Source organism: Microcebus murinus, chromosome 6 (assembly GCF_040939455.1).
Source record: "Microcebus murinus isolate Inina chromosome 6, M.murinus_Inina_mat1.0, whole genome shotgun sequence".
NCBI classification, from domain to species: Eukaryota; Metazoa; Chordata; class Mammalia; order Primates; family Cheirogaleidae; genus Microcebus; species Microcebus murinus.
The window spans coordinates 45,646,467-45,663,006 of NC_134109.1; the positions used below are offsets into that span (position 1 = coordinate 45,646,467).

Sequence of the window (16,540 nt, forward strand, 5' to 3'; positions counted from 1 at the left end):
TCAAAACTTTGGGATTTGGTCTATGAAGTAGGGAGAGATTCTTTTTCCGAAAAGCCCTACTGATGAGGACACTTCTTTTTCTCCCCTGCTTGTCTTCTTCCCAGCCCTGTTTGGGGAGTCTGGGTCTGTGTGGTTGTTAAAGGGAGGTTAGTAAAAAGCCCAGATTGGACTCACTTTTGTTTAACCAGTCTTTTTGCCAGGTCCAGAGCATAAGCTTTTATAATGAAAGTCAACATATTTATTAAGTGTATATGGAATAAATATGAGAATGTATTATGTACTAGCACTTTGGTAGGTGTGTGGGGTACATGAATAAGACACAGGCTCCAACAGGAAAGAACTTATAGCCCAAGGGGTTAGATAGACAAGTAAATTGAATTATAAGGAAATATTTCTGTAACATGTTTTTAAACTTTTTATAGAGGCAACATATTGCTCAGAGAATTCCCTACTGATACCTTGTTTGATGTGAATGCCATCGTTGCTCATGTTCTCTTGTAAGTATGGGGGGTATCTATTGACTTATTCACTTGTTACTTATCTATTGATTTCATTTCATTTACTTATTTATTTTCGAGACAGGGTCTTACTCTGTTGCCCAGGCTGGAGTGCAGTGGTATGATCATAGGTCACTGCAATCGCAAACTCCTGGGCTCAAGCAGTCCTCCTGCCTCAGCCTCCTGAGTATCTGAGACTACAGGCATGTGCCACCACACCCAGCTAATTTTTTTTTTTAAATTTTATGTAGAGACAGGATATTGCTATGTTTCCCAGGCTGGTCTTGAACTCCTGGCCTCAAGTGATTTTCCTACTTTGGCCTCCCAAAATGCTGGGATTACAGGCATGAGCCATCACACCTGGCTTGACTTCATTTTAGACAATCACACTTCATGAAAATATTTTAGCTTTTCAACATTATATCTGTAGGTATCAATTTCATACAAATAACTGTACTATCTTCCCACATTAATCTAAAATTTCATTAATGGCAAAGGATACAGAAACATGTAATAATATATACTTTTATAAAAGTAGGAGATGACTCAACAAGATCACAAGGTCATATAATTACTTTTGATTCTTCCTATAGAGTGAGGATTTTGCCAGATATCTTAGTCTATTTAGGCTGCTATAATAAAGTTCGAGAGGCTGAGAAGTCCAAGATAAAGGTGTTGACAGATTGAGGGCCCTTGGTTCATAGATGGTTTTTCCCTGTGCCCCGTAATGAGGATCCTGTTATCTGAACTGGAGAGCCTGTGGGGCTTGTTTCATGCAACCCCGCTGTGGTCGTGTCCTCTTCCTAGTGCTGTATTAATGCTGATTTAGAACACAAATTCCACAAATAGATTGTTCCCATGTTTTTGTGTGTGCTAGACACTTGTTAGGCACTGGGGATAAAAACAAAATAGGATGTGGCTTCTGTTGTCTAGAAATTTAGTGTTTGTTGCAGAGACAGACAGAGAAACAAATTATTATGTGGTAAGTAAATAGTGGAAGTACGTATGCATATGGGCTAATGGGTCGCCAGAGAAGGTAATAGTTACTCATGTCTAGAATGAAGGTGGATATTTATTAAGTAGGCTTCCTGAAGGAGGTGGCAGTTGGGAGGACTCTTAAAGGTTAAGTGCTTGGTGAAGAAGAGGATGGTGGGAAAAGCAGGAGAAACTGTGTGACAGAGGCATGGAGTTTAGAAATAGTTTGGAGAAGACGGTTTTGCCGGAGTATAAACTGGAGATGAGAGTAGAGAAGTAGGCATGGGGTCAGATGACGGGGGTCCTTGTTTACTTTGTGTAGATGTTTAGGCTGTTGGGTAGTCACTGAAGGGTGAGGAGTCCAGCTCTAGGCCAAAATCCTTGTGCAATCTTTCATGACCATATGCAATTACAGTGCTTTGCCCAGTAGGTCTCATGGCAGGGAGCTGCCCTCACCGTGCCAGCTTTGGTGCACACCCAGTGCATTGCAGTTTTCTGGAGAAAATTAGGGTGCAGGACTCAGGCCCCTACCCATTTTAATCCTTTAGCCCAGCCATGGTCATATGTACAGCTACTTTCCTAGCCCAGGTGCCTCCATTTTGAGGTCTCCTTATGAGAGCCCTTGGCTAAGGCACCTTTTAGGTGCTTCTGCTAAGACCTTATTGGGGGTCCTTGACTAAGGTGCTTTTCTCAACTTTGAGTCAGTACCTTTACTGACCTTTTTACCTTTTTACTCCTATCCCGTATCCCTTTTGTTCCCCCAAGTCCATGAAAAGGCAGGGGCCTTTTGTTTGCAGCTCCTTGGAATGAGGTGATTTCTTGTGTCCCCACTGCATCCATCTAACCCTGTGTTGCCATTCCAAGGGATTGAAAAATGTAACATTGTAGAGCCAGTGCCCTCTTTTTTGCATCTTGCTTGCACTGTCCTAGTAAGTGAATAAAGTCTTGATTGTTACTTTTAGTTTGGCTCATTTTCCTAATTGACCATCTTAACACCTGACTGCTTAACAAAGAGTTACAGGCTGGCAAGTGATGTGATCAGATTAGTATTTGAGAGATCTTTCTGGTGGATGTGAGACATATATTGGGTTTGAGCACATGTAGCATAATCTAGGGGGTAGAATAGAGATAGCGAGGAGGGGATTGTCTTTTTAACACTTCAGAGGTGAAAATAACTGGACTTGGTAATAGTTAATTTGGTAACAGCAAAACTATAGTTTTGAGTTAATCCCTGATCCATCTCTTTTACTTCTTTCTCACCCCACACTACCTAGATGCAATCTGATCACTATCTGAAGAAGGAAAGGAAAAAGAGCAAATTCACAGAAGATGAGTCTATTTTAACAACTTGAATGTCCATTATGCTTCAGTGTCATATAGGCAACTGTAGGAATTTGAACCCCTGAGGAGTACACATGTAGGTGTTGTCAGCATATAGGTCATTCAGGGAGCATTCTAGGGCAATACCACCCACCACTTAAGGGAAGAAGAAATTGAGAGAAAAAAATGCCAAGGAAGTAGAATTCCAAAGAAACAATGTCCTCGTTTTTGTTTAAAATGTAAGAAAATGATTTGTGGAATACAGTATTTTACAGAATTTTCTGGTAGTGATATTTAGAACTTTGAAGAACTATGCTAAATAGTGTGCTGTATCATAGCTGTACCTTGGAAATTGCCATTTGGAAAAAAATGCCTTTCAATCTCTCATCCTACTTTTGTGTGCTTGAAATGGTTTGCTTGTTTTTCTGTTGTGTTTTAAACTTTGTTTATTTTGAGATGGGGGTCTTGTCAGGTTGCCCAGGCAGTGGTTATTGACTGGTGTAATCACAGCGCACTGCAGCCTTTAACTCCTGGTCTCAAGAAATCCTCCTGCCTCAGCCTCCTGAGAAGCTCAGAATACAGGTGTATGCCACTGCACCCAGCTTAAACTTTATTTTTATTAATTTCTAGGCACTCTCCTTATATGAAGGAGACACAAACTGCAAACTTTTCTCCCAAGTTTTTAATTTATCTTGTGGATTTTCCTATTGTGTTCTTCAAAAATTATGTAGTCAGGCCGGGCGAGGTGGCTCACGCCTGTAATCCTAGCTCTCTGGGAGGCCGAGGTGGGCGGATTGCTCGAGGTCAGGAGTTCAAAACCAGCCTGAGCAAGAGCGAGACCCTGTCTCTACTATAAATAGAAAGAAATTAATTGGCCAAATAATATATATAGAAAAAAATTAGCCGGGCATGGTGGCGCATGCCTGTAGTCCCAGCCACTTGGGAGGCTGAGGCAGAAAGATTGCTTGAGCCCAGGAGTTTGAGGTTGCTGTGAGCTAGGCTGATGCCACGGCACTCATTCTAGCCTAGGCAACAAAGCGAGACTCTGTCTCAAAAAAAAAAAAAAAAAAAAAAAAATTATGTAGTCAAATTTATCTTTTCTCTTTTGACTTCTGGATTATCAGTTGTACTATGGTCTCCCTTATGCTGTTGTTGAAGGAATTCACCCATTTTTTGGGTGTTTCAGTTGATAGAGTTTGTTTTTAATAAATAAAATAAGTTTTAGATTTATAGAAAAAATTTACAGAACACTGAGCAGATAGTACATAGAATTCCCATACATCTCCTTTCTCCATATATAGTTTTCCCTATTATTAACATTTTGTATTAGTGTAGTTCAGTTGTTACAATTGATGAACCAATATTGACACATTATTTTTAACTAAAGTATATAGTTTACATTAGCATACACTCTATGTTGTACGTTTTGTAAGTTTTGACAAGTGTAATAATGACTTTTATACCATTAAAGTATCATACAGAGTAGTTTCACTGCCCTAAAAATCCCCTGTGCTCTACCTATTGATTCTTCCCTACCTTCCCTGCAAACCACTGATCTTTTTATTGTTCCTAGTTTTGCCTTTTCCAGAACATCATATATTTGGAATCTTATAGCATGTAGCCTTTTCAGATTGATCTTTTACTTAGCAATATATATTTAAGTTTCTTCTATGTGTTTTCTTGGTTTCATAGCTCATTTCTTTTTATCACTGAATAATATTCTGTTGTATGGAGGCACCATTATTTGTTTATCCATTCACCAGGAGGGACATTTTGGTTGCTCCCAGGTTTTGGCAATTGTGAATAAAGCTGCTATACATGTTAATGTGCAGGTTTTTTGTGTAGATGTATGTTTTCAACTCATTTGGGTAAATACATGGAGGTAAGATTTCTGGATTATATGCTAAGATTATGTTTAGCTTTGTAAGAAGCTACCATATTTTCTTCCAGAGTGTCTGTCCATTTTGCATTTCCATCAGTGATGAATGAGAGTTCTTTATTGCTCCACATCCTTGTCAACATTTGGTATTGTCAATTTTTAAAATTTTCACTATTCTAGTAGATATATAGTGGTATCTCATGATGTTGAATATCTTTTCATACGCTAATTTGCCATCTGTATATCTTCTTTGGTGGGGTGTCTGTTCAGATTGTTGATTTTTAAAATTGAGTTGTTTTCTTATTATTGAGTTATAAGAGTTCTTTTGTATGTTTTGGATACAAGTCCTTTATCAGATATATGCTTTGCAAATATTTTTTCCCAGTGTGTGGCTTGTTTTTTCATTCTCTTAATAGTTTCTTTTGTAGAGCAGAAGTTTTTAGTGATAATGAAAGTTTAACCTAACGATTTTTTCTTTCACAGATTGTGCTTTTGATGTTGTATCTTAAAACTCATTGCCAATGCAAGGTCACCAGGATTTTCTCCTATTTTATCTTTTAGAAATTTTATAGTTTTACATCTTACATTTAGGTCTGTGATCCATTTTGACTGAATTTTATGTGAGGTATAAAGTCAGGGTCTAGTTTAATTTTTTTTGTATGTGGATGTCCAGTTCCAGCACCCTTTTTTGAAAAGATTGTGCTTTCTTCATTGAATTGCCTTTGCTCCTTTGTCAAAGATCAGTTGACTATATTCATGTGGGTGTACTTCTTCTCCTAGTATTTTTACTTTACATTGAAATATTTGATCTGTTTGGAATTTAACTTGGTGAATGGTACTGAGGGATAGATTTAGGTGAGTACTATTCAGGTGGCTACCCAATTACCCTCAATACAACTGAGATTAATGGACCTTTTCACTATTTGAGTGCCACATATGTTTAAACTCTCAAATGTATTTGGGTCTATTTCTGTTTCACTAATCTGTTCACATACCAGCACCATTGGCTTAATTTATTAAGGCTTTGTAATGTAGTATTGGAAAAGTCTAGGCTAATTCACATTTCTCTTTTCAGAATTGCTTATTTTGTTTATATATGTTATGTATACATACACACATATATTTTTATATATGTTTATTATTTTTTAAAATTAGCTTGTCTAGTTTTTTCTCCCTCCCTGCCTAAATTTATAAATTATCTTAGGGACAGTTAACATCTTAAGAATAAATCTTCTCCTCCCAGACATAATGTCTTTCCATTTGTTTGAGTTTTTTGGTGTGTGTCCTGTAGCAGTGTTTTTATTTTTTTCAAGACAATTTTTTAGAGCATTTTTAGGTTCACAGCAAAATAAAGGAGAAGGTATAGAGATTTCCCATATATCCCCACCCCTACACATGCATAGATTTCCCCTTTTGCCAACACCACCCACCAGAATGATACATTTGTTAAAAATTAACCCAAAATCCATAGTTTACATTGGGGTTCACTCTTGGTGGTATACATTCTGTGGGTTTGGGCAAATGTGTAATGACATGTATCCATTATTATACTATAGTATAGAGTATTTTCACTGCCCTAAATATATTCTGTGCTCCATCTATTCAACCTTCCCTCATTCCCCCTGAGCCCCTGGCAACCACTATAATCTCTACATGTAGACTGGAATATTGTATGATATATGAAGCTAGGATTTACTGAGTATTTGAGTCTTCATTTCTTATCTTCCATTGTGTGATCTGAGTAATTATCCTTTCTGATTGCCATTTTCCTTATCCTTATGTGTTATAATTGCAGCCTCATGAGATTATTGTAAAGATCAAATAAAGTAATGCACATCAAAGTATGTTGTGGATTTTACCCACTGCTCAACAAATGTTTTTTTTCCCTAATAAATGCAGGCAGTTTCATATCATAGTTAAGAAGGAAAAACAAAAGTGAATTCATGCTGTGATAGTTGGGGAGATTTGCCACGAGGCAGCAGTTGCAGAGAAAGGCCATTCTTTACCTACTCATTGTGGACTCCTAAGAATCATCAAATGATGTATAAAGGAAAGTAATCTAGTAAGGAACAGTGAAATCTCATTAACTCTTCATTAAGATGTGTTACTTCATGTTCTGGTGACAATACTGTATTTTGTCGGAAAAATATTAATAGGTTTCTTTCAAGTTAGCATACTACTCCTAATGTGAACTTCAAATATTATAGGAATTATTTTTAACTGTCATAGTTCCTGTGAATATTCTTTAATACGTCATTGCAGAGCCTGAGTATCGAGTATTTAGGTGACGTTACTGTACAACCTTGGGATAAAATTGCTTTTAGAAGTGTCTTTCTCTAAAACTCCTGAACTCTGCCAAACTGGCCCATTTTTAATAGGTATTGAGCTATTGCTCATTCTTTTATATATATCAGATTTTTCCTACACAATATTGTCAAGTGGGTTCCTGTTGGATAATGATATACTTTTTATTAGGAAATTTTACTAAAAAATTTCTTGTCTTGGGTTTGAATTCCTCACAGCTCTGTTAGTTAGTATTTGTGGTTATATCTCCAAAGTGTGGCCTTTGATATAAAGTGCTTCTACCAGTGCATACATGGTACATGACATATATTAGGCACTTAAATATTGGATTGATGGATGATGAATTTGGAAACTTCACTTTTTGGTTATTAAAAATGGGAGGAACATAAATCCTCTTAAGTAATAAGCCTATAAGATTGTTTCTGGTGATAAAAATTTTATAAAAAGTAAGCTAGTGGGAAAATATACATTGTATGACAAAAAGACTAAGTTTGTTGACTTTATTATTACTTATACTCTCAACTCACATTTCAGAGCTGGCTCCTACCTATTATTTTTAAATCCATATTAATTTAGAAAATGCTTAAAAAAAGACTTTGAGATATATCTTTTTACATGTGAATCTGCCTTGTCACAATATACAGTAATTAATTTAGATAAAAGTAATTTGTCTCTCTTCTTATCTCTTTATTTTTCCTGGGGATTTTGGTATGGTAAATTAGTAGGTTACCTTTTTAAAAATTTGCATGATGAGCAAAATATAATATAAAGATGGTCTTTTTCTGAAAAAAGACTGAGTGGTTTACTACTCTAAAAGTAGGGTCAAGTAGACCCTACTTTGTTCCTTTTCTTTTTGGCATCCACTCAATTCTTGGCCATATATTTTTCTACCAAATGGTTAGACAGAGTCCCAGGAAAGGCATGCCAAAGAAAAAGAAAGCCTTTCTGTGGCAGGAAGAACTCCTTATTCAGAGCAGCCCTAGGCTGTTTTACCCCATCATTAGAGTAAGAAAATCCTGACAGAGACTTCTACTTTAACCCGTTTCTGTCAGTATTTCTTCTTTTTGGGACTGGAGTGAAGGAGCACAGGCTGTGGAATGGATCCTTATATTCTGGAAATTAACATTAAGGAATATATTAAAGTTAGGAAGCCATGGAGAAAATCATAGAGATCATTAGATTATGAATGTCATTAGTTTTGGTTATTATTTTCTCATGGATAATGGCCACTTAATGAGCTTTGGGACATTAGACAAGGTAACCTCTTTAAGCCCTATGACCTTATCTTTAAAATGAGGTTAATGATAGTACCAATTTCAGATGGTTGCCATGAAAATTAAACAACACAGAGTGCATTGCTGAGGATTCTTAGTTATAAACCCTAGAGTTTGGTTCTGACTGGCTTAAGCAGAGAAGGATTTGGAGTGGATATAGGAAATTTCAGCCTTGTTATAAGGGCTGGAGAACTGGACTCAAAGGTTATATGGCTGTGAATTAGTTGAAATCCTGACACAGAATGAATCGGAGGATAGCTGCATTATTGCTGAGCATTGGATGCTACAGTTTGCATCACTTGCACTAGGACTGTTATTAACACTGTTGTTACTGCTACCTTTAATGCTAACTTACTGCTACTCCTTGAAATAATTCTCTACTGTCCCTCATTCTCTGTATCATTTGCTCCTGGTTTAGAATCTCAGGCAAGTGATTTTGTGTCATATAGTCATGTCTTGCAGCGGGGAGCCTGGAGATGCAAGCTTATGATATCAGCTTTTATGAGGGGACTTGGGCTCTGCCCACCATGAAGATTTAGGAAACCAGGAATTCCAAGAGCAAAACAGAGGAGTTTAGAGCTGGGTAGCCAAAAAACTGATAAGTTGTTATTACTCATAAAGTGCTTAGTATTATGCCTGACGTGTGGTAAGTGCTTAATAAACATTGGCCTTTATTAATTTATATTTGTCAGTCTTTTTTTGAAAAAGTTAGATTTCTACTCCTAGATTTGATTTTTGAAGCAAATAGATTAGAGCTACTAGAACAAGAAAGGTAATGGGTAAATGTAATTTTCAAGCCTAGAATTTCCATGGTAGTTCAATGAAGTTTACTAGATTGTATTTCCCAACTGTTTTGAAGTAACTCAAGGGTGATTCTGGACTTGTTAGCCAAAATGTGTAAGCAGCTAATAGCCCAACTTGCCACCCAGACTTCCTTGCCATTCTTTAGTTGCTACCTTTCCACCTGGCTTCCTATGTGTGAGTGGTCAGTAATAACATAATTTAGAAAGTTCTGGCCTTAGTGTCAGAAGAACTGGAATTGAATTTTGGCTCTACCAGTGAGTAGCAGTATGATCTTGGGCAGGGTACTTCGTCCTTCAGACTTGTGTGTGTGTGTAGAATAAACAATATCTGAAAAATATTGTTGAGAATTTAAATGGAAACGTGAAAAATATCTAGCACATAATGAATACTGCTCAGTAAATATTTGTTTTAAAAATAAAACAAGGCCCTGGGAATTATAGAAGATCAAGTTTTACATTTCTTTAAAAATGTGGAATTAATCTGTAATAAGTAGGTAAATATTTAGGTCACTGTTACTTAAGGCAATGTTTCAGAGTGCCCACTAAGTGAAAACATTTTTTATAATAATAAGACTAATTATTTGCCTTTATCACTTTCATTCTCTCATCGCTGTGGTTTCCAGAGGCTACATGATGTGTGATGTGACAACAGATTGAATACAGGAGCATATATGAGAATCTAGTTGTCTTCTATTTAGTCCAATATTAAAGAGATTTGCACAAATGTAAACTAATGCCAGTCTTCTCACTAAATTTTCCTTTTGTTTTGGAAAATTTAGTTATTTTATAAATATAAAGTGTTTCTCAGCATGTGATGGTGTTTATTGTTATTTTTAAAAGAATTACTAAATTTTTTAAATTCCTATATTTTCTATTTTGGCAACTATTGATAGACATACCTACATAAACAAAAGTTGTTTGAGGTCTTCAATAATTTTTAAGGGTATAAAGTTTTCCTGAGACCAAAAAGTTTGAGAACGGCTACATGAGAGGAAAGTGCTCTATTTTCTGTAAGGGAAACTATATTTGACTAATTTATCAGAGGTATTTGAATGAACATTTGCTTATTTATGTATATGGACCTGGAACAGCTTTCAGAAATTCTGTATGTTTAGCCTAACAAAATTACACATGAACAAATGCATGTGAGGATTAAGTGGAATGAGTTGTTAGGGATAGAGAATTTATATGGAAGTAGACAACTAAAAATGGGATAATTTTGGATGAAGAAATATGATCAGTTGGTCTGATTTATACATTGACAAGATAATTTGGAAGATTTATGGTCAAGTGGAAAGATCACTGGACTAGGAGTGAGAATACCTGTTTTGTGTTCTGTCCCTGGCTCCTTGATTCAATAAATGTGTTTTTGAGTAAACTTCAGTGTTTTGAACTTCCATTTCTTCAATTGAAGGATGGTAGTAAATAATTCCTGCCCTACTTTTTCTTTCATTCATTTAACAAATATTTATTAATTGATAAAATACCCAAGGTCCTTGCCTCAAGAGGATAATAGTTTAATAAGAGGCAGGGATAAATGAGTAAATATATAAATATAAATTGTCATAAGTACTACGAAGGAATGAAGTAGTGAAATGAGAGAAAAATGCTACAGGCTTACTGACACAGGACCAACAGGGAAGGCTTCTCTGAGGTGATGATGTTAAATTGAGACCAGATGTATGAAATGGAACAAAGGGAATTTGCTTCCGGCAAAGAAAACTGTATATCCAGAGGCCCTAAGGTATGCGTAGATTTTACAGGAGTCTTCAAACTGTGGCCCGTGGGCCACATGCAGCCCCCCGAGGACATTTATCTGGCTCCCTGGGGTGTTTTTGCCACCACTGCCTGTCCTGCTTAGCAGCAGACTCGTCCTGGGCCCACAGTGCGCATGTGTGGAATGTGCGCTGCACTCTCCAACGGCCCTCCAACGGTCTGAGGGAAAGTGAACTGGCCCCATGTTTAAAAAGTTTGAGGACCCCTGGCTAAAATGTCACAGATGTGAGGAATGGTAGAATAAAATGAGGTTAGAGAGGTAGACAAGGTCTAGGTCATGTACGTCCTCATTAGGCCATGAAAGGAAACCTGCCGTTATAGATGTATGAAGGGTTCAAAACAGCAGAGAGATCTGTTTGGGATTATTTGGCCAAAGTAGGATGTTAGTGAATATAGCCCAAATCTGTCGAGGTCATTGTGATAGAGAGTGAGTACCATTTCTCACAACTGTCCCTGGTTAATGTTCTCAGGGACAGACTAATGATCTAGAGAGTAATTTTAATTCAGTATTATTAAAATGCTTAGGTTCGTACTAATGATTTGGTCAAAAGAGATAAATTCCTTTTTGATTAGGTTCCTTAACAAAAATATATATTATGTAACTAATTCCATATATGGTGTTTCTACTAATTATATCTGTGTTTATTTCAGTGCTCTTCTTTTTAATGAAGTAAAATATATTACCACCTTGGAAGACCTGCAGAACATAGAAAATACTCTGAAAGGAAAGGAAAATATTGTATTCTCATATGTAAGAGCCATTGGAATACCAGGTATTTATTCTCTTTCCTTTTAATATTTGCTGTGCCTCTGAACTTATGTGTGTTGAAGTACCTAAAATAGTGTATTTTCTGATGACAGTCTTAAGATCTAAAATTAAAGCATCTTTGCTACTATGTTATATTTCTTTAAATAGGCAGCACAACACAGTGGTTGAACAAGAACTCTGGATCCAGACTGCTGGTTAGATGCAGTGCACGACCAATTACTTGTGTGCCTGTAGACAAGTTACTTAACTTCAGTTTCCTAGTGACTAAGATGGGGAAAGTAATTGTGCCTACTTCTTAGTGTTATCATGAGAATCAAATGCTTTTGAATAATTAAAGTGGTTTCTGGAGTATAGTAGTTGCTCTGAAAGTGTTAGCTATTTCTCTTTTGATTTCCTTACAGTGTTATGGTATCTGATATAGTAGTTTCTGGTATTTGATAAATGTTGGTAGATTGGAAGGAGGAGAGTAAGGGAGAAGATTAAGAAGTTACTGCAAAAATGAAGGCAAGAGATGATGGTGGGTGACTTGGACCAGGGTGTTAGCAATGGAAATGGTAATAAATTCTAATTTTAGAATTATTTTGGAGACAGTGTAACTGAATTTGCTGACATATTGGATATGCACTGAGAAATATCAGATAAGGGTGGCTCTGGGTTTGGGCCTGAGCTACTCAGAAGGTAAAAATTTAGGTGGAGAAGATAGATAGAGAATAGTTGGAAAGGAAGTTCTGGAATCCACTTTTTGAGATCATACTTGTAAATACCCATTAGACATCCAAAAAGAGATATCAGCAAAGTAGTTGGATTTTGCTAGACTACCTTTTATTTTGGAAATACAGATTAGGGATATAAATTTCAGAAATTAAGGTCTGAGACCACAGAAGATCACTAAGAGAGTAAGGGTAGGTGGAAAGGAGAAGACTAAACCCATCAGTGAGGTAAGAAGAAACCAGTAAAGTAGACTGAAGGGACAGTCTGTTTGTTAGGAGTGCCTTGTAAGCAAAGTAAAGATAGTATTTTAAAGGAAGCAACTAGGAACAATTGTGTTAAGCGATGCTGAAAAGTTAATTAAGAACTGCCAATTGGCCATTATGTTTAGCAATGTGGAAGTTACTGGTGACCTCTTGGCAAGCACAGTTTCTATAGAGTATGAGGGGTAAATACTTGATAGGAGGGGTAAAGGGGAATAGGTAGAGAGCAACTGGAGACTGAATACAGAGACTTGTTAGAGAAGTTTTGCTATTAAGAGAAGGAGAACAATGGGGCAATGGCTGAGAAAGTTGGAAAAGTATGTGGGGCTAAGAATTTTTTAAGGAGCATATCTGTATGTTGAGAAAGACCCATTAGAAAGGGGGAAATGTATCAAAGGAAAAAGAAGGGAGTATTTCTGGAGCAAAGCCTTTGAGTAGGCTAGAGGGCATGGAATCTAGTGAGCAAGGGGAGAGGCTCTTGGTGGGAGCACAGAAGGTTCATCGGTAGTGAAAGGCAGGACAAGAAAGAATATGGGCATCCATGCAAGTAAGTGGCTGGATAGATACGGTGTTGAGGCTTGTGGAAGTGTTTTGGTTTGTTTTTTAAATTTCTTTTATTTCACTGAGAAAACAGAATGAAAGTCATCAGCTAGTTTGATAAGAGAAAGGAAGAGATGGCATAGTTGTTTAGGAGATCTGGAAATAAAGAATAGTTGCTAGGCTGCAATAATATTTAATATCTGTAATTTAAAGTGAGATCATTAGCATTGTGATGCTGGCATGTTTTTATTTTCTTTTCCCCCCTCTCCAGCTATATTGACTTTTATGGGTGTAAGTACAGAATAGGCAGAGTGTTGGACTTAGCCTGGATTGTATTTTAACCTAATAGACAGGGGAATGATTACAAAGATAGACCATGGAATTTAAGCTTAATTAGGAGGGAAAAGAGGACCAGAGTAGGGTGAAGGACAGTGACAATGGTTGGATCTATGGATGTAGGTCTTAATGTGTTAGAGTTGTGTGCTAGATAGAGTGACTTGGAGATGTGTGTTTGTGTGTGGTGAGAAGCTAGACTTGGAGATTATGGAGAGGTTTGCAGTATTGGTAATTACAAGGCCTGGATTGAGTGTTAAGGTAGGGTTGAAGAGTGATCACTGGAGTAGAGAAGGCCAAGGACTGGGAGGCTAGGATTTTGAAAGTATCATCTGTGTGGATAATGAAATTACCAAGGGTTATGGCAGAAGTAGTATTGGAGAGAGTAACAGTATAACAGAAGCTAAATTCTTTTTTTTTTTTTTTTTTGAGACAGAGTCTCACTTTGTTGCCCAGGCTAGAGTGAGTGCCGTGGCGTCAGCCTGGCTCACAGCAACCTCAATCTCCTGGGCTCAGCGATCCTACTGCCTCAGCCTCCCGAGTAGCTGGGACTACAGGCATGTGCCACCATGCCCGGCTAATTTTTTGTATATATATTTTTAGTTGGTCAATTAATTTCTTTCTATTTTTGGTAGAGACGGGGTCTCGCTCAGGCTGGTTTCGAACTCCTGACCTTGAGCGATCCGCCCGCCTCGGCCTCCCAAAGTGCTAGGATTACAGGCGTGAGCCACTGTGCCCGGCCGGAAGCTAAATTCTTCATGGAGTGAGGAGGAGTGATCCTGGCCAGGGAGGTAGATGACTGTAACATGGTGGGGTGGTGAGTGGAATAATATGACATGAGATTCAAGTGCTAGGAAATCAAGTGAGGGAGAGGAAGATAATTGTCTGGAAATGGCAATGAGGAGAAAATGGATAATAAAATAAGTAGGGAATCATCAAAGAAATAGTTCAAGAAAATTTCTTAGAACCAAAGGATTGGAGCTTCCATATTGAAAAGGCCCATTGAGACCCAGCATAGTGGATGACTATAGAGCCACACCAAGATATCTCATTTTGAAATTTTATAATATTAGAAAAAAAGACTATTCTAAAATCCTTTGGGGGGTTGGGAGGAGGTTTGGAATGCAAGGATCAAGAATCAGAATGGCATTGAACTTCTAAATTGCAGTGCTGGAAATGAAAATAAAAACAGAGCAGTGTTTTCAGAATTCTCTGGGGAAGTGACTTGAACTTCAAATTCTATACCCAGTCAAGTATGGTTAATTGCGAAAGTAGAATTAAGACACTTTTCAGACATGAAGGATTGCAAAAAGTGTGTATTCCATATATCCTCTCACAGGAAGGTGCTAGACAATGGGAGCAAGGGAGCAGTAAAGAAGATAAGAGTGTAATAGTCAAAAGGGCCCAACCTAAGACAGAGAATAAGAGAATCCCCAGAATGGCAGTCGTGCAGCAGGCCAAGGAGCAATAGTCCATATTAGAGCAAATCAGAAGGCTCTGCAGAAACGCCTCTAAGGTAGAATTGATAGTATACCTGATGATATTTGAAGTATTGAGAGGCCTGGACAATGGTGGAAGAGGTTAGGAAAAAACTGGAAAAAAATCAAAACAAAAATTTAAAAAGATAATTATAACTGTAGTGAAGAGGTTGTTTAAAAAAGGAAAAGTGGTCATTCTGTACTGTATGGCTCATCTGTAAATAGTATTTACTAAGTTAAAAACAATATAAATACTGACTATTGATCTAGTAAAATTAAAACTATATTGGGGCCGGGCGCGGTGGCTCACGCCTGTAATCCTAGCTCTTGGGAGGCCGAGGCGGGCGGATTGCTCAAGGTCAGGAGTTCAAAACCAGCCTGAGTAAGAGCGAGACCCCGTCTCTACTATAAATAGAAAGAAATTAATTGGCCAACTGATATATATATAAAAAATTAGCCGGGCATGGTGGCTCATGCCTGTAGTCCCAGCTACTCGGGAGGCTGAGGCAGAAGGATCGCTCGAGCCCAGGAGTTTGAGGTTGCTGTGAGCTAGGCTGACGCCATGGCACTCACTCTAGCCTGGACAACAAAGCGAGACTCTGTCTCAAAAAAAAAAAAACTATATTGGGAGAGTTGGGGGGATAAGAGGTGTGTACATTTGTGGATCTGGGTTTCAGAAAGTAAAGCTAATTTATCATCTTCCATAGTGGGAACTCAATAGATAATACTGAAACTTTATATACATATATATGTATTTCTCTTATCAGAAAATAAGACTATAAGAATGTCATTTAGAGACTCAGAGGTAAACACCAAAAGAAATAGTGAAAGAGTTGAAAGCGGTTGTTCCTTGGGAATTAGAAATGGAGTAGAGGGTGGGTGAATGGCTGTTTTTCTTAATATACCTTGTAGAATTGTCTCCTTAATATGTATAAGTTTGGTTAAAAAATAACTAACCCAGAAACAATATACACAGACACACATATATAAAAATAACATAGGAAAGTTATATGGTGAATTCATATTCTCTTCCCTATTACTAGAAAGAAACTAACACAAATATGTCACATATTCTAAAGTATAACTCATTTTCTACTCCCTCTTAATTCTTCTCTTACCTTGAATAGAGTAGACTTTTTATAGCTTCTTTAACTGCCTGCATTTAAAGGCAGTTAAATCCCCAACTGGGTTTGCTGCAAAGGATTTTTCTTTAAATACAATAGAATATAAAAGAGTGTAGGATCATATTCAGAAAAGAAATTGACATAGAGTCACACAAACTAACTCTTCCTGTCTCCCAACTCTCTTATCTCTTCTTCAGAGCACAGAGCAGTCATGGAAGCTGCTTTTGTGTATGGGACCATATACCAATTTGTCTTAACCACAGAAATTGCCCTTTTGGAAAGTATTGGGTATGTATAAGAGGCATATGTCAACAATTTAAAGTTTTTTGTTGTTTACTTATTTCACATTACTTAGTCAACATTTCCAGCATACTCCCACAGCATGGGTTTGTCTGAAGAAATCATAAGCAGATGTGAACATATAAATGAAACCTGAAATCCCCTTCATTGCTCTCATCTGCTATACTATAGTCTGAAATATACAGAAGTGATGTTAG

At 37.3% G+C, this 16,540-nt stretch overlaps 1 protein-coding gene across 2 annotated transcripts in view; it reads left to right on the forward strand.

The window, feature by feature from the left end:
* TXNDC16 (thioredoxin domain containing 16) overlaps positions 1 to 16,540 on the forward strand; it is an 88,580-nt gene that overhangs the window by 14,528 nt on the left and 57,512 nt on the right. For both annotated transcript variants that reach the window (XM_076004025.1, XM_076004024.1), the window contains exons 5-7: positions 423 to 497; positions 11,480 to 11,601; positions 16,241 to 16,331. In XM_076004025.1, coding sequence (XP_075860140.1) covers positions 423 to 497; positions 11,480 to 11,601; positions 16,241 to 16,331 — 288 coding nt within the window. The remainder of the gene's footprint in view (positions 1 to 422; positions 498 to 11,479; positions 11,602 to 16,240; positions 16,332 to 16,540) is intronic.